Below are 22,686 nucleotides of genomic sequence, written 5' to 3'. Positions count from 1 at the left end.
TATCCACATGCAGAAGGTCCCCATTTCAACTATTGGCATCTCTAGGTAGGACTGGAGAAATTCCTACCTGAAACCCCCAAGACCTGTGCCTGTCAGTATCAACAATATTGGAACAACTATCTGAGCATAAAGCAGCTTCTTATATTCTTGGCTTAAGCTTTAGTGTAAAGAGTTAATCACCTGCCAAGGCCATATCTTGCTCAAAAGAGCATGAAGATGCTGCCACAAAACAACTGAGATTCTCCTTGGCAAACAGTGTGAAGCATTAGAAATTGATCTGAGTAACTGGTAGTATTTTCAAATTTTCATCAGTATGAAATAACTACTGAGAAATTAACAAGCCTCAATCCCCTAATGGTAGTAACTCCCTGTTGTATAAAGCTTTTGCTGAGTTCTGCAGATTAAGGTGCTGTTCAAGGCACACGGGCCGGCCAGACTAGGCATTTTTGTTTGTTTGGGAACCAAATCTAAGAATCTGAAAGAGATTTGCACCAGAATACCATTGTGAAAATCTTTCTGGGCAAGTTCAGAAGATATTCATACACATTGGAATTTTAAGCTTATGTCTATCCCGTCCGATATTTTACATCTAGCTGTGGGTTGTGGACCTCGGGATTTTTAGATTTCACAACTTTGTACATTGTACTTTTTAGATTTCACGACTTTGTACAACCTCCATTCAGTGAGAACAGAGGGAGGAAAAATGGCAGCATAAACTTTTAAATCCAAGGCTTTAATTAATTAGTTTGATATAATGAGACTAGGATATTTGGGTGCTGTTTTTGGACAGCCAGATGTGACTTACATTTAATATATAAATAGGTGCCATTTCTGAAGTTTATTGAAGAACTTTAGCAAAACATTTGCTGTCCCCTGTTATGTAAACATATAAAAATTGGAAGTCTATTAATCTGTATTTGGCTTTGCTGTGACAGTGTTCAAGATATTGGCTGAAATTTTGTTAAGTAGCTACTCCCATGTAAATTGATTTTATGATGGCATAACGTAATATTATACACTTTAAAGAACAGAATTTTGGCCAATATATATAATGTGCATTATAGGGACTTTTTCAGAAAAATAGCTACACAGGTTGTTCCAACATGAAACTTTCAGAATCAAACCAGAGATATGATAGCACCTTTCTGTATACTGTAATGGATTTATTCTGGTGTCAGTGTTCGTGGATTAAGTCTATTAGTTGTAAATGTGCTACAGTGTAACACAGGATAATGTAGCGCTATAGTTCTCAACAAACAGCATGTGTGCCAGTGGTAGGACACAGAACTACAGTAGTCCAGCTGGGTTGCAGGATTTTCAGTGCTAAGAATAATATTGCTGCATATTTTTAAACATTAGAAGTAAAATTTATTAACAGTACTATTACAACTTTCAATGGCTAATACAGTTAATGTTTTATTTGTATGTTGAGTAGTACTAGTGGAATATTTATGTCATTAAAACTTACTGCAGGTGACAAATTGTAATGACAGAACAGCTATAAACATATAAACATGCTTGAGTTAAAAAAAAAAAAAAAAGGTCATTCCCAACACAGTGCGATACAGATTTTTTGAGAGAGTGATTGGTGGACTATAACTTACGAAATGTTGAGAACCCCTGGCATAAGCTTATTTAACATGCTCTAGAACATAGGTTCCCAAATGTTTTTGCCCTGTAGACCACTTGCCGACTTATTTGTTTTCCACAGACCCCCTGCCTACCTAATATTGCATTTTCCTAAACCTATTAATGTGTTCAAACGTGTTTTAAGGGTTTAAGTCCGTATACACACGGTGTGTGTGTGCCGTATAGCTCAGTAATGAGAAATGACCAAATGTTGTCGATCCCATTTACAACACACCAACATTTACCATAAAATTTTACCAGTAATTTTACAAATTTACACATGAATGTAGCACACCGCAATACAGATAGTACATAGTACCTAATTAAATAATATCATGAAATATTATGTACACAGAATCTGTGTTTGGTTTAATTACGGATCGCCTAAATATTTATTATGATCTGCCTAATGGGATCTGCTCACATAGACCCGCATTTACATCTAGTGCATCCCCCAAATTTTTCTCTCTGACGTGGAGCCCCTGCAAGTCGAAATCAACCCCTGGGGGTCCATATAGACCACTTTGGGAACCTATGCTCTAGAACATCTTTTATTTTGATTGCAAGTTTTAATTGAAAATTTAAAAATCTGGAAACTCGATTAATATGAAGATACTTCTTTGTCTAAATAAACCACGTTCTAAGCAGAGGAGCGCACAGCCTAGATTAATTATTTTGAGGCCATTTTGCCTGCTGACCTGTGGATATGGTTTACACCCTTCCTTCCTTTTTAAAGCTCTTAAACTTCTCAACAACGAACGGTACTGCATATTTTTCCTGTCGAGCAAGCTTCTGAGTTACACAGGAGTCTATCCCCTAGAAGAGAAAGTTAGCCAATTTTGATCGGGAGAATTCCCCTTCCCCCATGTCTGTGATGAAAAGTGTCGCTATTAAGTACAGTGTTTTTATTATTATTATTATTATTATTATTATTATTATTATTATTATTATTATTATTATTATTATTATTATTATTATTATTATTTTAGTTTTACGATGCCGGAACATCTTCCACCGTACGATCCTTCCAAAATTGGGAAGCTTTTCCGCCCTTCGGAGAGGATCATCCTTCGAACGAGACGAGCCCGGAGGATTGAACCGCGCGACCCCATCTCCCGAGTTGTGAGGATGCAGCCTTTCCTCGTCAACTTTTTAATTTCACCAACCCTTCTCTGGGCTTTCCCCCCACAGCGGCGTGAGAGTGACACCAATTGCCGCTGAATAGCTCAAGGAGGGCGCGGGGAGAGGAGGCGGCGGCGAAGGGAGAGGGAGAGGGAGAGTATCATGTGATTCCCTCGCCTGCTCCTTTAAAGCCGCCACATGCAGCCCAGCGGCGGCCACAATCACAGCTCCCGGCAGAGGAGGAGCCAGGTCCGGGCTTGCCCGGGCAATCAGTGCTGACTGCGCTCGCCTTTCTCTCTCTCTCTCTCTCTCCCCCCCCCCACCTTCCCATCTCTTGGAGCCTCAACTTTTATAGCCGCCGTGGCCGTAGCTAAAGCACCGGGGGAATCGCTGCAAACATGGCTGGGGCAATTATCGAGAACATGAGCACCAGAAAGCTCTGCATTGTCGGCGCGATCTTGCTGGTCTTCCAAGTCGTCGCCTTTTTGGTGGGAGGGCTAATCGGTAAGTGTGCCCGGAGGAAAACTTTCTCTCCTTCCCGTCGTCGTCGTCGTCGTCGCTCCAGTTCTCCCCGTTTAGGCTCTCTTTTTCTCTTCCTGTTGTTTGGCGACTTGTTAACTGTATCCCCTGCCTTTGGCGCGCTGATCTAATTAGCCCGGCTATTGTAGGGAAGAAAAGAGCGCGCCCCGCCGGCCTCTTCGTGCCCACTGCGCTCGAGTGGCTGCCAGGGAAGAAGAAACCCCCCGGGGGGGGCAGTCGGGAGGGCGCGAAGTGGATTCCCCCCCTCCCCACGCACCCCAGATTCCAGGGGGGGTCTGCTTCAGAAAGGCGAACCTCTTTTTAAGCATGGCGACTGGGTTCCTGCAGGAAGGCTTTGGGTCGAAAAGTTGCTTTCGACTCTTCCCCACCCTTTCCTTAAGCCGTCCTCCTCCTCCTCCTCCTCTTGTTCTTTCTCTCCAGCTGGGCTGCAGGAGGAGAGACCTAATCGCTTTCAGATAAATGGAAGCCTTCCAGCCCACGAAAGGAATGTTCCTCCTGCATTGTGCTTCTCACTTCGTGGTGTTTTCCCTCCCTCTGGTTCTTTCTCTCTCTTTCTCGGGAAGCACGACTGGATTTTGCTTAGGCGGCCTTTCTTTAGATTGGATTTCAGGCTGTGAAAGGTGGTGGAGAAGGGCTGAAGGCAGAATGGGAGGAGGAGGAGGAGGAGGCTCCTCAGAAGTAGAAGAGAACGGGTGCCCCCCCGACCCCACCCCGCAAATACTCATGGGGAGTGTACAGTTTTGCTGAAGGCTCTTTAAGCCTCTCCGCTTCTTGGCCCCTTTCTCTTGGAGTCTTCAGCTGCATCCCTTTTTAAAAACAAAACTTTTTTTTAAAAAAAAAACTTGCCCTAATCTTGTTACTTGGTCAAGATCTTTCTTTGGATCAGAATTCTTTAGATAAGGCTGCTTTTACTTTTTTGGAAATATCCCTCCCTTGCTGTTAAAAGTGTACTGCAGGCATGCAGTGATGCAGAAGAAGCCATCTCCCCATAGCTTTGTGATTTCTTGGGACGCGGGAAGAAGATTTCTTCCGGGGACCCCAGAAAAGGGCTTCTCCAATCTCTCTCTTCTTGAAACTTTTAGGCGGCTGCTTCTAGAGCACAGTTCCTTTTTGAAATACCCTCTTCAAATAATGCTAAAATGTTTGGAGCTTGGAAGCATAAACACACCCGTTTCTAAATAATTTCTACCTTTGTGGTCACGCTGTTAGCAAAAGTTAAAATAATCCTAGTTTTACTCCACAGATAGCTTGCTGTGTTCTTTGTTTCATTTATTAAGTATTAGAACTTGAACGTCTGGGTATCTTCACATGCCATGTCCCTTCAAATGATTAACACCTAGATTGGGGGCAAAAACATTTCCAGATGTAGAATTCGCTACATTTATGAAACCAGTTGGGGTCCATATTTTCAGAGTATGGCGTTGTAGGAATGCCATGCAAAGAAAGAGGGAGAGAAAACTATTGAAAAGCTAGCCCTGCTGAAGTTTGCTGAGCATTAAAAAATGGCTTTAGGCAGTTGCTTCTAAACAATGAGCTGAAGAGCAGTGCTCTCAGGAGAGGAGGGCTTCTCCACCTTTGTGATTTCAAACAAACACACAAAAAGCACTGGAAGTAGCTAATCTTGATCATGTAACCTTTAAATCTGTAGTTCTGGAGAAAACCTACCTGAAACCTTTCCTGTTCTTTCTGAGTCTGAAGGTCCTTTTCATAGAATACAAGTTTTTCCTCAAGACTAGACCAGCATGAATCTGCCAGACACCACTAATAAGCTGTTATGGGCAAATCTGAGACATGTTATGACAAACTTTATCCAAGTTGTTATTTCCAGGATGAAACTAGTATGTTTATCTCACCTGATTCAGTGTGGTTGGCCACTATCCCTAGACTCTAGCAAACTAATATTAGCATGCACTTAGTCTTGGTCGGGATTCTGTGTGGTGTAGCAGATGGATCAGGACTCTGGAGAACAGGGTTCAAATCTGCCTCAGCCATGGAAACTGACTTGGGGGTGGTAGTGGAAGTGGTAAAACTACTCCTTAAATGTCTCACTTACCTAGAAAGCCCTCTTAGGGTTGCTAAAAGCCAGTTCCAACTTGATGGCACAAATATATATTCAATGAAACAACTGAATATTTTGCTTTCTGTTAACATTCTCAAGATTCTTCCAGAATCCGCTATACTGATATTACATTGTTTCCAGTTAGATAATAATTGACAGCACATAACACACACACAAGTCTAGGTCTAGACATGATTTTATGTAGATTTGATAGACTAGTATTACTTTGCTAAAGAGTTCACTAAAATGTCTGCCATTTCTGTTCCTTTAGAACAGAACTGAAAAACTATTGACCCAACAGATGATTTGGATTTCAGTTTCCACAATCGCATGTCATTGGCCTTGCTTCCTGGGGTCTTCTGGGAACTGAAGTCCAGAACATCTGAAGCTCATAGGTATTTGTCCTTACTTTGGACAAAATTGAAGTTCAGTTCATTACAACTACTCTGCAATGAAATGAACATGGTTTGCATTTATCAAAGAGTTCTACACCAAAGCGTCTGTTACAGTAAAAGCCCTGTTCTTTATAGCCACCAATCTGACAATTGTTTATCATTGTGTGAACATCTTTGTAGCTTTTTGTTACAAATATCAACGATTTAATAATTGATTTTTTAGGTATCTTCTATCAGTTTATCCTTCACTTATTGCTTTGTTGGTGGAAATTGCATATAAGGATAAAAACAATTTGCAACTGATATTCCAGAGCAAAGTATTCTATTTGTTTTCTTTACAGCTGTGAACTCACTGGCTGCAGGCCTTTGTAGAACTTTTCAATTTTTTTTAAAAAAAGAGATAAACATACTGGGAGCCAGTGTGGCAAGATGCGTAGATTGACAGGCTAAGACTCGGAGATCCGAGTTCAAGTCTTTGCTTGGGCATTGAAACTCACTTGGGTGGTACTAATGGCAAATGTAAAGGTTCCCCTTGACAGTTTGTCCAGTCGTGTCTGACTCTAGGGGGCGCTGCTGATCTCCGTTTCCAAGCCATAGAGCTAGCGTTTGTCCGAAGATAATCTTCTGTGGTCACGTGGCCAGTGCGACTAGACACGGAGCGCCGTTTACTTTCCCACCAAGGTGGTGCCTATTTATCTACTCGCTTTTTTTGCATTTTGCATGCTTTCGAACCGCTAGGTTGGCGGGAGCTGGGACAAGTGATGGTGGCTTACTCCGTCGCGTGGATTCGATCTTACAACTGCAGGTCTTCTGACCTTTGCAGCACAGAGGCTTCTGTGGTTTAACCTGCACCACCACCACGTCCCTCTTCTTAAATATCTGATATACCTTGAAATGCTGTTAGGGTCACCATAAGATCGATGACACCACATAATATAACAGATGCAATAGAGACAGGTTTGCTTATTTTACTTTGTTACACAGAGTTTTTGGTGCTGAAATACCTTATTGCTGAGTATTCTACGTGTGTGGCTATGCTGCAGGGATGAACAGGTGTGTTTTGTACCTGAGGTATAGAAACCAATAGGAAAAAACTGAAATAATCATTTGGCTTCTACTTATGGCATAGACTAGCGTTTTCTAACCCAGTGCCCTTGAGATGTTTTTGAAGTAGGGAAGTATTTGCTTTGTTCTTTCATGAAGAGCTGTAAGAATAATGTGTCATCAAGTTGATTCTGACTATTTCCAGGGTTCTCTAGGTAAAGAGTATTCACGGGTGTTTTATACTTCCATCCTTTGAGGGAGCTCTATGCCTGTAAGGTTTACTCAGGGCTAAACAGGCCTACTCTTCTTTTGGTAGGCACATTATGGAATTGAACTACTGACCTCTGGCTCCACAATCGAGTACCACTGTATTTGTAGCCAAATGGCTTCCCAGGGACCGATCTCTGTTTTAAGAGGAAGAAGAACAGATATTAAGATTCCCAGACCTGTGGCCATTTCTCTTATGTTATGAACTGCCAAGTTAGGGCTTTCAAGGTAGGTGGGATATTTAAGGAGTGGATGTAATAGTGCCACACACACCCCTTGTGTGTTTCCATGACTGAGTGGAGATTTGAGCCAAGGCTTCTAAATTCTAGTCCCCCCATTCTATCCACTACACCACACTAGGGAGTATTTCTAATCCCTCTGAAATGAAAACATTTTTTTCAGTTAATCTCTCTTCTAACTTACAATAAAAGTCTTTACTTTCTGTAACAAAGAGCTAAACTGCTTTGTTTGTATGTAGCTAAGACAGTTCCATGTAGTCCTACTCAGATGCAAATAAATTGATCAAATTATAAATATTTCAGGTTGATTTTTTTCCCCACAAAATTGCATCATGAAGATGTTGGCACTCCTTGCGTATACATTTAATAGGCTTCAGATATAGCAGATCCAAATGAAAAGCCCTGTAGAATCATAAGACCTTTCATGAATGATCTTTCCTAACCTAACAAACCGCATAAAGTGTGATTGCAGGGATACATGAGGGGGGAAATGCGCAGAAACAATGGTAACAAAACTGAAAAACTCAAAAGCAGATGAAAGTTACCAGAAATTCAGGCTTTAAATCTTTGGCTCTGTGCTTTTCTGGAAATAATATTGGGTTGTCGTCATCGCAATTTAGATCTAAGTTATGACAAATTGAATAGTCTGGCTGGAGTAATAGAAAGTATGCAAAAACTGATACAATAAATCTTAAGCAAACCTCAAGCTGCAAATAGTTAACATGTCCCAATTTGGGGGATTAGTGAGATCGAGATGTTCCTGGTGATTAGGTTTATATTACGCAATATGCGCCATTAGTTTTCTGTTGCAGTTGCTGGATGTGCTACTAAAAACAAAGTAGTAGAATGGATATCTAAACAGATTTATTAAGTATTTACAGCATTGATTGTGTTAATGGTACAGTATTTCTTTGGGGAGGTATCATAAGCAGCTTTGTTGTGGGTGATAATGACTCAGACACAACAAGCCAGGGAACCATGGGTAACCCTGGCTTGTGTATGAGCATGGGGCTGCTCCTTGCTGCTTAGTTGCTCCTGTTTGTAGAGGAGGTAACTAGACAAGCAGTGGAGCTTGATGATCATGACCAAACAAAGACACGTCTTTTCTTTTTTCTGCTTGGTTTATCTGTTTATCACCGGAGAAATAATTTAGGGTTTAATTTTGTTGGGGGGAAAAAAAACAAACCAGAGAAGACAAGGTGCCAATACTGAGATAACACAACAAACCACAAAACGGAGCTCCATAATGTGTTAGTAGAGATGGGATATTCGTATTTGTCTCCCAGGGCAGACGAAAACAAATATCACCACCACAGGTGGCTAGGCGCTTTGGACCCACCCCCAGAGCTGGCAGGTCCATTTGTGGCTCGTGGCACATGTGGCCATCTTCATTCATGCCGTTCTAATTGCAGAAGTAGCCCAAATGTTGCTTCCTTGCCTCCCTGCGCTGCTGGCCACTCAGCAGCTGAGCGGAGAGACTCATCATCTCGCCTCCTCGCCAGAGTGTTCAGCAGCACAGGGAGGCAGGGAAGTTGCTCCTTCTGCGATTGGCATGATTTGAATGATGATGGCCCCTCACGCCGTGCTGTGAGTGGTAAGTGGGCTGACCGGTTCTGTGGAGTGGGTCCAAAGGGCCTGGCCATCTGTGATGGCAATATTCGTATTCGCCTCCCCAGGGAGACGAATACAAATATCTTATCTCTATTTGTTAGGCATTCCGTCTGCAAGCCAGAGCCATCAGGCAGCATGTATTAGCAGGCTAGTTGTTTGAAGGCTTGCACAGGCAGAGGTCTAACATTTGCTATGTTGTGCAGCTGTAGCCATTGCCCACCTTTGTGGATAGTCTCCTAATGCTTTGTAGTAGTTGCCACAGAGCCTACCATGTTTCCCCCAAAATAAGACAGGGTCTTATATTAATTTTTGCTCCCAAAAATGCATTAGGCTTACTTTCAGGGGAAGTTTAATTTTTTTCATGTACAGCAATCTACGTTTATTCAAATACAACAGCCATGTCATCTTCTGGTTGCTGCACAATGGTGGAGGGTGGGGTTTCACTTAACTGGGGCTTATTTTGGGGGCAGGGCTTATATTATGGGCATCCTGAAAAATCATACTAGGGTTTATTTTCAGGTTAGGTCTTATTTTCGGGAAAACAGGTTAGAAAGCTCCACTCATGTCCCTGACATGGCAGAGAGAACCTGGGCAAGGAACAGGTGTGTATCCAGAAAGTCCTCTGAGAACTTGAATATTTTGGTTACAGCTGCCAAAATTCCTGCTGAATTCTGGTAGCTGTAGTGGAAAAAAAATCACATGCCTAAAAGATAAAAATTTGGATCCTCTTACTACCTTTGCTAGTCACCTCAGCAGATGACCTGTATCAAGTTGCATCATCTGTCTGAAAAGCACAGTAAAATATGAAACGTTTGTGTACTGTATTAGTTGGTTGCTGAGCAGAAGTAAGTAGTGGATCATTGTTTCCTAGTTTTTGTGCTGTCGTGTCTATACCTGCCTAGTTTATGGTGAAGCTGAGCTGACTCTGACCATCTGCTCCTTTTTTTTGTATCACAGAGAACTACAGTTTAAGTTTCATGTAAGCCTGAAAACACCGTATTTTAAAGCAGATGACCACAGATAAAATTCTCTATGTTCATTACTTGTTCTCCAGTCCTTGCTTATTTTGTTCATTTATAGTTTACTCCATTTTAGGAAACATCTGGAAGAAGCAATGAAAAGAAACACTAAAAAGGCAAAGCAGCATAAAATGAAATCAAATTAATATTTGTTATTTCCGCAGACGTTACTATTGTGACCATGCATTTTATAATCCCTGGGATGAATAACGGATTTATAAGCCAAATAGAATCTTCTGTTTTGGCGCTAGTTCAGAAGCCCCAATTCCATTATTCTTTTGGTACCTGTGACAGAATTGCATGATGGTTGCTTTTCATTTCCCCAGTTGTGAAAACTGAATAATCTCTGCTGTTGGATTTGTTTAATGGAAATATCTATCTGCTGGCATCAGTTGAAGATAATCTAGCAAAATAAAATATATTGATTATGACAGTACAACATGCGTTCATCAGTTAGCAGTGTAGTGCTTTGGTCCACAAATGCATTCAAGTTTTATTTTTGCTTATAAACCTTCATGATTTATTTTCCTGTAAATTCAAAGTTGGACAGTGTCACCGAAACAACCAACATGAATCTGACCCAACTCCAGGAGGCGGTGGAGGATAGGAGGGCCTGGCGTGCTCTGGTCCATGGGGTCACGAAGAGTCGGACACGACTAAACAACTAAACAAAAGAACGAAAATTCAAAGTAATTAGAATACAGATAAAATGTATTTCTTAAAAAAAATCCTAAAAAACGTAGAAGTATACTATTGTATGTTCTAAACACATTTACTCCAAAGCAAGATTCGCTGATTTCAGTGGTACTTGCTCCTGTGCAGCTGTGTAGCCCTAATCTACATATGCTTCCTGAGAATAATAGTAGTTGCTAACTCCCAATTCCATTGTGCATCTGTGCAAAAGCTGCCACTTTTAATGGTTAATTACTGTGAGCCAAACAGTCTTCGTATACCCAGTGTGGTGTAGGGAATAGAGTAATGGATGAGGACTCTGGAAACCAGAGTTCGAATCCCTGCTCAGCCATGAAAACTCACTGGGGGTGCAGAGCTGGTAAAACCATTCCTTAAATATTTCACTTATCTCAAAAAACTGTTAGGGTTTCTATAAGTAGGTCCTGATCTGAAGGCATATAACAACAAGAAGTATTATATTGTTCTGTGTATAAGACCCCCCCCCCACTTTTCTAACCCAAAATTTCTTTCTTTGCAAGAATGTGGAGGGGGGAGGCAGGGATCAAAGTGCTTTGGTTTCTTGCTTTCCCTCTCCATTTTTTCCCCCAGAAAGCTATGTTCCCCCTCCACTTTTTGCAAAGAAACTGAAGGGGGGAAGCAGTTTCCTCACAAGAAAGTGGAGTGGGAAAGCGATTCCTGCTTTCTCCCTCCAGGTTGTTTTTTTTTTTTTTTTTTTTTTTTTTTTTGCAAAAAGTTGCTTTCCCCCTCCATTTTTGGCAAAGAAACTGGAGGGGGAAAGCACTTTCCTCACAAGAAAGCTCAGTAGGGAAAGCAGGAATCATCAGAGTCCTTTGATTCCTGCTTTCCCCCTTCACTTTCTTGCGAAGAAGGTGGAGGGGGAAAGTAGGGATCAAAGTGCTTGGATCCCTACCCCGTACTTCCGTGTATAAAACGTAATTTTTCCTTTAATTATTTTAGGAAAAATTCTCATTTTATACACAGAAAAAATATACGGTAATCTCTGTAGCCATTATCAGTTGCACACCAAGTCACAAGACTCGGGGGGGGGGGGGCAACAGATAATCACTGTGGAGATCTCTTAATTTACAGCAGTTTGCCTCTAAAAGTTATACCTCTTGCTTAAATGCTCAACAGGATTTTGACCAATGATTTAAATTCTGTAAAATCAGTTATTTGGGAGTTCATATCTTATTAATTTCTTTACACACACACACACACAAAGTACTTTTTTGAGGGAAAAGGAGAAACTCCTAAGATTGAGACTTGCAATGAGAAGAGGCTAGGATGATAAATTAGCTTGTTTATTTCTATCCTGCTGTTGGTTAATGTAATGAAGCAGAAGTCCATTGTATGCAGTCATTTGGAGGCGATAGCTCAGCACAGAGGGGGGTAATTGGACAGAAAAGCAGAGTGCTCTCGGAGCATGGGAGCAGTTAACATCGTATGAGGTCATAGGCTTCAAGTTTTAATCAGTGTAGACACTGTGCAATTGAGATTTTTCTAAAGGACCCATTGGGGTGTGAAACAAAGGTCAGGAAATAACCTGAAATACTCAAGGAGCTGTGCAAAACAAAAGATAAAATCCCTGTTGTAGGTTTCTTTGTTAATATCAAAGTAGCTATGACTAGAAGGTTTGACTGAGCCTGTAGTGTGCTTAAATTCACCAGTGCTTAAAAGGCAGTAACGGGCTTATGTGTTTCTGCTGGAATAAACAGTAATTCTCCAAAGGTTACAGCTTACAATTTCCAAAATTTATTTTGACTTCAGGGGAAACCACAGTGGCCTGGCTTTGCAGTTTGGTTACAGACTAATATTGTGGGGCTCTCTAGGGGGAAGCTCTAGAGTTATAGTCAAAGAAGACATTTCCTAGCACTGCCTGTTTGAGCTATCCCAAGGATTGGCCCAAACTATTTTGCTGCCTGAAGTTGAGCAGGAAACGGTATTCCCATCTCCACCCCATTAAAGATGTGAAAGTCAGCCAAGGTATTTTGCCAAGGAAGAAAATCTCTGAAGCACCTCACCATATCCCTGGTTATTTAACAAACTAAATAATAATTTAGTTGTCTCTTTGTGGTACCGCTGCCTGAAGCAATTGCCTGTGCCAGTTGGCAAGGCCAGTCCTGACTTCTGGTCATCCAGAGAAGTTATAGAGTTCTGATCACAAGAATGCTGCCACCACACATCAAAGTAGAAGACTCCTTTCTCCTTGCTCTCTCAGCCCTTCTGGGAGTCGTGGTGGAAAAGCACATGCAGTGGAAGCTTTGGGGGTTTCTGCTGTTGGAACTCAGTGGAGGATGCCAGCCATTTCATTCCCAGTAAAGCACCATACACACGCAGTTTGGGGAGGAACTGGGAAGCAGCTGCTCTCGTCACAGCAGTACCTGCTTCTTCAAGGCCAGTGACCTAGGGGCTCTGAACCACTGCGGTGAGATTTGGTTGAGTGGGGTAACATGTGAGAAAGCTTTTTGTGAAGGAGGAAGCTGCAGTGCCCTAATGCAGAGGATGTGCTTTTGGAAAGTTCAAGCTCTAATTCTACATTAACTTTGAATCTCAGGGAATGTAATCGCAAGAACTATATTAAGGGAAGAGGAATCCTCTTAAGCATGCTTGCAAGAAATCTGCCCACATGTATGCACATTCACATACAGTGACTATTGTGAACATTCTCAGGTTCATGCAAAATACATTGAGCCTTGTGTCCTTCTCTGTGGGCAATATTAGGCCAAGATCTTGAGTTTGCCCCTTTGAACAAAAGGGGAGAGTTTTCTTGTGCTGACTTCCCCCTTGTGCCCCCCTCTAATTTGCCATGGATGCCAGAGGAAAGTGGAACAGGGAGAGAGAGCAAAAATTACCTCTCTCCAGCTTGTGCTATTTACGTCCTCTGGTGGATCTGTATGACTTCCATAAACAAGGCTCCTTCCATGAAAGGTGCCAGTGGGGTTCCAAGGGCAGAAGCTTGCCATTAATTTGATAGTAGCTTTAAAAATGCAGTTTTATTGCAAGAAATGAGCATGTATGAGTGTATAGATATTATCAAGTGTGACATCCTGAACTGTTGTTTTTTTATTATTATTATTACTAAGGGTATGATTAGTGGGACAGTAACAAAGCTGAGAAATGTGTGACCTATTTCTTTAAAAGTTAACTTGATGAATTGACTGATACCACCAACAAAGGGGTACTAGCCAAAACTGAACATCTTAAAAATAAGCAAACATTGTGAAATAATAATTTTCAGACAATGAGACATCCTTGTTAGTCCCAGCTAGAATTCTGAGTTCCTTTTTTTTTTTAAAGGTTACACTCTGTTGTGTAAAAATCCACTTTTACCGAAAAGAAGTAAGAAAAACATAACACAGAAAACCGGCAGACAAAAGGCTTATTTTTAAGTTTGTTCACTATTTCTCTGTTTGGCTTAGATGGCCTGTCAAGAAGTGCTTAGAAAACCTCAGAAGGCCTTTTTTGAAGTCACTTCAAAAATATCCAGTGTGGCACTGATCGCATGGTTTCTAAAGTAGTCTTCCACTTGCCCCTTGAGTAGACTGGTCTGTTTTGTAGACATCCATTAGATAAAAATCCTGTGGAAGAGATCTCAGTCTGCCAAGAAGTAAAGAGAAAAAAGGTCAGTGAACCTGAATCCTGCCATCATGTTAATCAAATTAAATCTCTGTCACGTATCTCTCATGCTGTGGCCAATTAGAGCTTTGTTGACTGTGAATGGGAAACAGTGGAGCTGGTTAATAGCGGGTCCTCCAGTTGATAAAGACTTTTCACATTTAAATTGATAATTTTCATTGGTGAAAGGTAGAGTATCAGATGTCTAGCTAACCTAGTACATACACAGCAGATACACTGGACTACAACTTTTATCATCCCCTGGTAGCACCGACCATTATAAAGGTTGATAATTATGGTTATTAATGGCACTCTTTTAATGAATTGCAGAGCTAATGTTTCATGTTTCACACAGACTGCACAGTTAGCATAAAAATGAACAAGTTGATAACTTTGTAGATAGAGAACACGTAAGAATGAAAACTTCAGGTTTTCTTGAAATAATATAGAGAGTGTGTTCTAAATAGTATAGTCTCTCTGATTTGGATAATCAAGGTGACGGTCACCTGGATTTGGTAAAATGTAACAAAAAATGAAAACGAGTACAGTAGTGAAGACATGAAAATGAATTACTGTATTTCATGTAAACATTCATGGGTTATGAACCACCTCTGTAGGGACATCTTTGTCTGCCAAACTTTGTTGTAATAACAGTTGTTAAACATGCTAAATCAGACTAAGATAGTTACTTCAGAAGACTGCTGCAATGAAAGCTACTAGGTTTTTTTTTATCAGTCACTAATCTGTGATTTCAAGATATGTGGTCCTTAGGGATTGCTCCCACCCTGCTCCACCCGTGGTCTTTTGTTCTATTTAATTTTCCTCTGAAATCGACCAAGCAAGATAGCTTTAGATTTTATTGCCAAACAAGTCCCCAGACATCTAAAGGGGCAAATTATTACCACCACTTTGCATGAATAGTTTGGACTCAGGCAATACCCTTTGAAGAGACATTCCAGACATACCATGCCGATAAAACTCTGTGAGGTCTTTTGTATTTCAAGTAAAAAGTTCTCAGGTTTTTTTTAAAAGCTGTTCTACAGAAACCAGTCACCCCACCTCCATCCTCCAAACGCAATCTGACTTCAGCTGTTTTCTCATTATGTTAAACCCAGCATCCCACTGTAGGTTCCCAAACAAAGTCACAGCTGTGAAGATTGTTCATGTATTTTATTAATTGTCAAGGGTTGTGCTTTGGAGCACCATTATCATTTGGCTTTCGTTACAGGTTTGGTTTTTTTTTCCCATTGAGTGGGTCAGACCAAGTGGGGGAAAACAGGGGCTCTTTGGCAGCCAGATCTGTTAATGGGATCCCAAACAGTGTTACTTGAAAAACATTGCTTAGTCAGAAGAATATTGTGCTCAGCTAAGGTGCCCAAGCAGGACATGATGTCTTTATTCTCATTTTTATACTGTCACATGTTCCATGGCCAACAGTGGTTGGATGCACAATGGACAAAGTGTAATCTTTTCTAAGAAGTTACAAATGAACAGCTTGTAACTTGGAGGTCTGTGATTTCTTGGAGGGTGGCAGAAAAAGCTGAGAAATCTGGTTTTGTTTAATTTATCTTTTTCTTTAAAAAGCAGTTACTGAGTTTTTTTCTGCCCAAAGCCTGCCCCCTCACATGTCACTAAAGAATAGAAAACTTGTGGCTCTCCATAAGGTATTGGATTCCAGCTGGATGTGGATGATAGGAGTTGGAATGTAACAGTATCTGGAGGGACAGTTTCTCCGATTCTGCTTTAAAGAGTGCTTTTTGTGAAGTGCAAAACACCACAATCTTCATGTCCTGTTACTGCATTTTGTAAAAATTAACACTGGAGAAATAGACACATTCTAGAATAGGCAGCTGTTACCAAGGTTAATTTGGTTGTGTGCTTAATTTGCCTGTGACTTGTAACATAGTTTGCAGTGTGGTTTGTGCAACATTCAGAACAAAAACCAGTTCTGGGTAGTGAAGTACTTCTGCAACCCACAGAGTTATATCTAAACGCTTGAGAACTTTTTTCCAGTTTATTTTCAGATTAAATCTACTTGTTGATCCGAACTGGAATAGTTTTGCTAAATAAGTGAAATTTGTTGGCTGGAATTCTACATAAAGTTTGCATTACTTGCTGCTGCTCATTGCTAGTGCGCCTGGTGTACATCTCTGTTGTGCAGTGAGGCGCATGATCAGACACAGAACTGAGATATGCCCGGGCACCTCGTCAGTTAGCTACATTAGGTTGTACAAGCCTTACACAAACACCAGTAGGATTCTGGCCATTAAGTCATCATTTATGTAAGCCCTGTTTACTCAGTCGAATGATTAATGACTGCAATTAGATATTTCAGATTTTGACCTGTTAGCGTTATGATGAGTGAAGTGAATCAAAGGGAATAAAGCCATGGTGCCATGGTCCAAGTCTCTACCAGGATTCCCAGCAGCCCGTTCTGTCGCCTCCCTAGCCCACGTTTGCCCTAGTTGCTTGGACAAGGTGTCTCACATGATGACCTTAGGAACTTTGATCTCAAAACAGTTTCTGCTTGATGCACAGTGCTCAGAGAATTTTTTTAAAAAAAGTATTCCTTCCCTCAAGTATTCTGGGCATACTGTACCAGAAAATTCAGTGCAGGGGAAGGGTCTGTTAAGTTGCCACATCAAACAAAATCTGTGGCCCCCTGTGTTTTGTGTGTGCGCGCGCATCTGTTTCAGTGAGGCTGACAGGGACATGGCTTCAAATGTTCACTAGTTGCATCCCCCAATTTTTCAAAGATCTGTTTATGAGCCAGCAGCAAACAGAATAACCCTCTGGTGGGCTAAGAGGCAGGGGAACATCCTTTTGCTTGGTTCACTGGAGCAGGTCATTGCTTGATGCACAGGCTTAGGAGGCTCATACGACCAGCTAATTGACCACAGTTACTGATACAAGTAGATGCTCCCTGGGACAAAACAAAAGACAGGATGTGTGGAGCCAGTCATTGACCCTTTTGAGAACCATATGGCTATTTTGTGTCTCCAGTTACAGTGGAATCCCTCTTCTGTCCTCTAATCCTCCTGTGATCACCCCTATGACTGGCATAGGTTCAGCAGTATTTTAAATCTCTTGGATAACCATGCTTTTTCACTACAGTGTTTTAATCTATTTTACCACCAAAGTTAAAAAGTCTGTCAGCTACCAGTTTCTTTGGGGACACAATTTAATGTACTTGTTTTAATTGCTGCAACTCCAAAAAGCCGGGGCATGTGTGACGTGTTGTCCCTTATGCAGTAAAGTGATAAGAGTCTTTGCTCTGTATAATTGTTGTCTGCAAACTGAAAATAGCAGCAAGAAGTAAGACTTTATCAGTAATGGTGCCTATATTATAAACTTCCCTGATAGCTTTTTGAGGCTAATTCTGTTGGCTTTAAATTTATTTTCTAAAAATGTTTGTTCTAGAAAGCATTTTGGGACTAAATTGCTGAATTGATTCTTGCTTTGTAGGTGATGCTATGTTGTTACTGCAGGTTTAAGATCTATCTTAGCTATTTTTGTTTCAGGATGATGAATTTTTAATGTATGCTTGTTCAAGTTTTCTTGCATATTATAAGGAGTCTGATGTAGGTTATAAGCTCTGAAAGGGACTCTTACTTGGTCAAGCAAGGCTTGGTCTATTCTGTGGGTTTCAGTTGATTGATTGGTCTTTTATAAAATCTGCATTAGTTTTATATGCACAAGTCAGTAGTTTAAGTATGAAGCATAAACATTCTTTTTGACATTTTCCTCCGATAAAATGCATGTACTGTTTTCCTGACTTCTCCTGAAGGAAAAGGTTCTGCTGAAGGTTCCAACACGACCCTCTGTATTGAGTAAATTGTAAAGTTGAGATTTGCCAATCAAACTTAGAAGAGATCTCTGATACGTTCCAGGCTAGCTCTCCACCAATGCAGGATACCTACCTACCTACCTACCTACCTACCTACCTACCTACCTACCTACCTACCTACCTACCTACCTACCTACCTACCTACCTACCTACCTACCTACCTACCTACCTACCTACCTACCTACCTTTTATGAATCATTGTATAATATTATTCCAGATACTAAAAATGTGTTTTGTATCTATATTTTTTTTCTTCTCAGCTCCAAGTCCTACCACTGCTGTGCCCTATGTGGCAATCAAGTGCATAGACATGCGGAAAAACCACCACAAGACCAAATGGTTTATGCCCTGGGGACCTAACCAATGTGAAAAAATCAGAGACCTGGATGAAGCTATGAGCAGGCAAATTGAAGCCAATGACATTGTATTTTCGGTCCATATGCCTCTCCCCAACAAGGAGATGAGCCCTTGGTTCCAGTTTATGCTCTACATGTTACAGATGGACATTGCCTTCAAGACAGACAATCAGATTAGTAAGTACCTGGAAAAACTGTCAAGTTAATGTTGCCACATTAGGAAGAACGAAGATGCAAATGAATCTGTCTTAAAGTCAGTGTGGAAAGCAAAGTGTGAAAGCAAAGAAGTGCCTTATTTCAGTTATCTTCCCTCAAGGTTCTGACATCACTAAATTACCAAGACCACTTGGAGACATTTTTCAGGCAGGAACATGGAAACCATCCCTGATCAAAGGATGGCACTGTGCATCAAACTTGGCTGGAAGTCTTTCCAAAGCATTCCTTCTCTTTCCCTTCCACATACTGTAGGACTGAAAAATTTGGTTACCAAGTCACCAGGCAAGTGAATTTATAGCAGCATTGCTTTGTTCTCAGATTGATGCACATTGGCCAGTTACTGGGCAGTGTGCTCTGCTCTGCTCAGTGCTGCAGAATCTCCTAGCCCAGGTTCACGTCCATCTCCCACACCTATATATGTGCACCAGTGAGCATAGCTAGTCATGTTGTTCTTTGCCTCTTCTTTCACTACATCTGGTTGGATGATTGCATCTTTGTCCCCCTTTCCTATTTCCACCCCACCCCAGCAGCCTCCTCAGAGCAGATGGGTGGCAGTTCTCCTGGATCCCCTGTCCTGCAGCCTCCTCTGATAACCTGGATCACATTAGGTGGCTCATCAGTAAAGCAAATAATATGAATCCTAGAAATGATGAGCAGAAAGCTACACTTGCCTGGGTCTTGTGGTGGGGAAAAAAAGTCTTATTCCCCCCACCCCCCTCCCCCGTTAAGTCTTAGATACTCAGTTCTGTGTATTTTGACCATACTGAGCCCTGTGTTGGTCTCCAACACAGTTTCATCAGTAAAGCTTTTTGCAGAGATCAAGGTCCACCTTTATTTTCTGAAATAACAATACTCTATTTGAAACACTAAGACTTTGTGAAATCTTGTGTGTGTCACACAGATTTATTTTTTTATTATAGGGTCACTTGTCATAGTGGGATTGTTTGAAACTCTTAAGTTCAGTATCCAAACTTTGTTGGATTCAGGTTGCTTAGAAGCTATTAGTGCTTTAGAAACAACTCTGTAGCCCTGTGCTGGTTTTGTGTGTTTTAAATAGCAGCACTCTTGTATGTTACTACAGCACCAGTAGAGTAATTGGCAATGCTCTCCAATGAATGTAAAAGAGATTGCAGCACAGTTTTCTTAGCATATTTTTGCCGATGTCATGGATCTTAAGTATGGTACAGGGGTAATGAACCTTTGGGCTTTGGAGTTAAATCCCCAGAAGCCCTATGTTTTTGCTTTAAAAATCCATTTCAGTTCAACAAGTATAAGTTTTTTTTTCAAGAATCACTGAAAGTATACAGAGGTGGGGAGATGACTCCTAAGAATGATCTACATATTTTCTCTTTTTTAATCACGGAATTACAGTTTGCTGCTGATGGAAGCAATAGCTTCCCAAATCCCAAATATCCTTTTCCTTTCTGTCTTGAGTAGAGCAGAGTGTGATCTCATATTCAAGGACAAACATAAGGGCAAACATGAAGATGAAAGTCACTTCTTGAGATCATTGTTGGCTTGATTCTCCTACTCTAATTTAAGTGGATACAGCTCTGCCGTGTCTGCTGTTTCTAGATGCTGAATGAGACTACAGACTGGCCGGAGTCCAGGCCAGAATTCAGTCTGGCAGCTTTCCTGATTCTGTATGATTCGTTAGTCATTCAGTGCTCCCCCTTTCTCTGCCCATGTTTACATTTCTGCTGACATTTTAAGTAATAGCTGACAATGGTCTGTAAATGTATGGAACCATCCCTAGGTATTTCAGCTCAGACACTGAAATATGCATCCCTTAACATGTGTGGATCCCTATCAATCAGTAAATCATGTGTTCTCCCCTCCCCCCCATCCCAAAATGTGTCCTGCCAAATAGGAGCATATTTTAGGTTGCTCTCCTCATCTCAGGAACTCTGATCTGTGCTTTGCCTAAAACTATATCCAGTGAGACTGGAAGTTGAGTCACTTGAGTCTTGGAAACTGGACTTCTTTCTTATTAGATTAAAACATTTCACTACTGATCTAAGTAGGAGGTTTGAGAGAGGGGTCAGGAAGGCCATGCATGTACATATAGAAAATCCCTCACTCAACAGGGCTGGAGGTCTTATATATCTGTCTCCTATTTATAGGCACCCCCTCCACAACTACCACCCATCTCCTTCCTCTCCCTACCTTAGCCCCCACAAACCCCATCCTTACCATAATTGGTACTGCCACCGCCAAGGTCTCCATCTGGTCTCTCCAGCCATGGCGTGTAAAAAGAGAGACTGGCTGCCCTTTGCAAAGATGGCAGCTGTGGCTTCATTTAGGGTAGAGAAGCTGCAGCTGCCACCTTTGCAAAGGGCAGCCTCGTTTCCCTTAAGGCAGGCTAAGAGAATCCTTTTCCAAATAATCCCCCCACGAGTCGATGAATAACTTCATTATTCGTTGCTTCATGGGGGCAACTTCATGCCTCGTGAGTCATCAACTTTTGACAACTCACGAAGCGGGACAACTCACCAAAATGGTGAGTTGTCCCCATCTCTAGCCATGACTCAATTTCTAGATAACTTCACCTGGATGACTGAGTACAGTGGTGCCCCGCAAGATGACGAAATTGCATCACGACGAACTTTTTGTGATCGCAAAAGCGATCGCAAAACGATGTTCCCTATGGGGGAATTTCGCTTTGCGATGATCCGTTCCCTGCTTTGGGAACCGATCATCACATAGCGATGATTTTTTAACAGCTGATCGGCAGTTTCAAAATGCCTGCCGGGTAAACAAAATGGCCGCCCGCTGTGTTTTTGCACAGCCGTGTTATGGAGGATCTTCGCTGGACGGTGAGTTTGAAGCCCCTAGGAACTCATTAATCTGGTTTTAATGCATTTCTATAGGCTTTTTAAAATCGCATCACGACGTTTTCATTCTACAGCGATTTCGCTGGAACGAATTAATGTCATGATGCGAGGCACCACTGTATCTTTACAGATATATCCAGCGAGCTTCTTGGCTGCATGGGGACAGTGTGTATGCTTCTTATCATGGCTCCCTTTAGGGTGCAATCCAAATGGGTACAGTGGACCCTTGACTTACAGACGGCTTGACTTACAGACTTTTTGAGTTACAGACTTCTCTGGCTGCAAAATTTAGGTTTGACTTGCAGACTGAAATTTGACTTTCAGACCAGAAAAAAACCAAAGTGGAACAAAAACGGCCTGTTACGGGATTAATCGGTTTTCAATGCACTGTAGGTCAATGGAGACTTGACTTACAGACTTTTTGACTTGAGAACCGCCTTCCAATACGGATTAAGTTCTCAAGTCAAGACCCCACTGTACATTAATAGTGACTAGAATATACCAGACCATATCTTTTTCCCCAACATGCAGAATTCAAAAGAATGAATCAGACAGTGGTGCCGTAAGACCCTATGCACTACAATACATTGCTCCAAATGGCTTGCAGCAAGTCACTATCTGTTGGTTCCTAGCTCTGCAGTCTATAACATAGAAATAATACTGGCTTGCCATGTGGGCTTCACTTGGGGAATAAGCACTGTATAAAATATTAGCCCTGGTAGAAACACGGTTCTAGAACAGGGGTAGCCATTTTGGGTAGAACTGTTTTATCCTTGATGTACAAGCCATCTGCCTAAGAAGCCTGTGTACATGGATCTGAAGTTCTGGCTCTTCAGAATTCTGCCTTGCTCCCTCTTGCCTCTCTGTGATAAAGATTGTATTCATGCTTATACAAAACATACTTTATTTTTACATGCCCCAGAAGGGTCTGCAGTAGGGATAGGGAACACGTGTCTTTCCAATTGTTGCTGGCCTGTACTTCCTACCATCTCGCACCACTGAGTCTGTTGACTAGGGTTGAGGAGAATTACAGTCCAACAGCTCCTTGGGAGGCTAAACGTTCCACAATCCTGGTCTACACTATCTGTATGATTATGTTGTTTTAGTCCATTTGGACACTTATCATGGTGTGTAAATGTGAGTTGCATTCCTGTGCCTCCATGTTTGCCATATCATTTCTTAACTTGGTCTTTCAGTATT

At 41.5% G+C, this 22,686-nt stretch overlaps 1 protein-coding gene across 1 annotated transcript in view; it reads left to right on the top strand.

The window, feature by feature from the left end:
• Nucleotides 1–2,938: 2,938 nt before the first annotated feature.
• WLS (Wnt ligand secretion mediator) overlaps nt 2,939–22,686 on the top strand; it is a 40,970-nt gene continuing 21,222 nt past the window's right edge. Inside the window, exons 1-2 of the mRNA XM_072997796.2 lie at nt 2,939–3,255; nt 18,341–18,613. Of these exons, the coding sequence (XP_072853897.1) occupies nt 3,150–3,255; nt 18,341–18,613 (379 nt within the window). The 5' untranslated portion in view covers nt 2,939–3,149. The remainder of the gene's footprint in view (nt 3,256–18,340; nt 18,614–22,686) is intronic.

The sequence above is a fragment of the Pogona vitticeps genome, chromosome 4 (genome assembly GCF_051106095.1).
Source record: "Pogona vitticeps strain Pit_001003342236 chromosome 4, PviZW2.1, whole genome shotgun sequence".
NCBI classification, from domain to species: Eukaryota; Metazoa; Chordata; class Lepidosauria; order Squamata; family Agamidae; genus Pogona; species Pogona vitticeps.
This window is presented reverse-complemented; position numbering and strand designations above follow the sequence as displayed.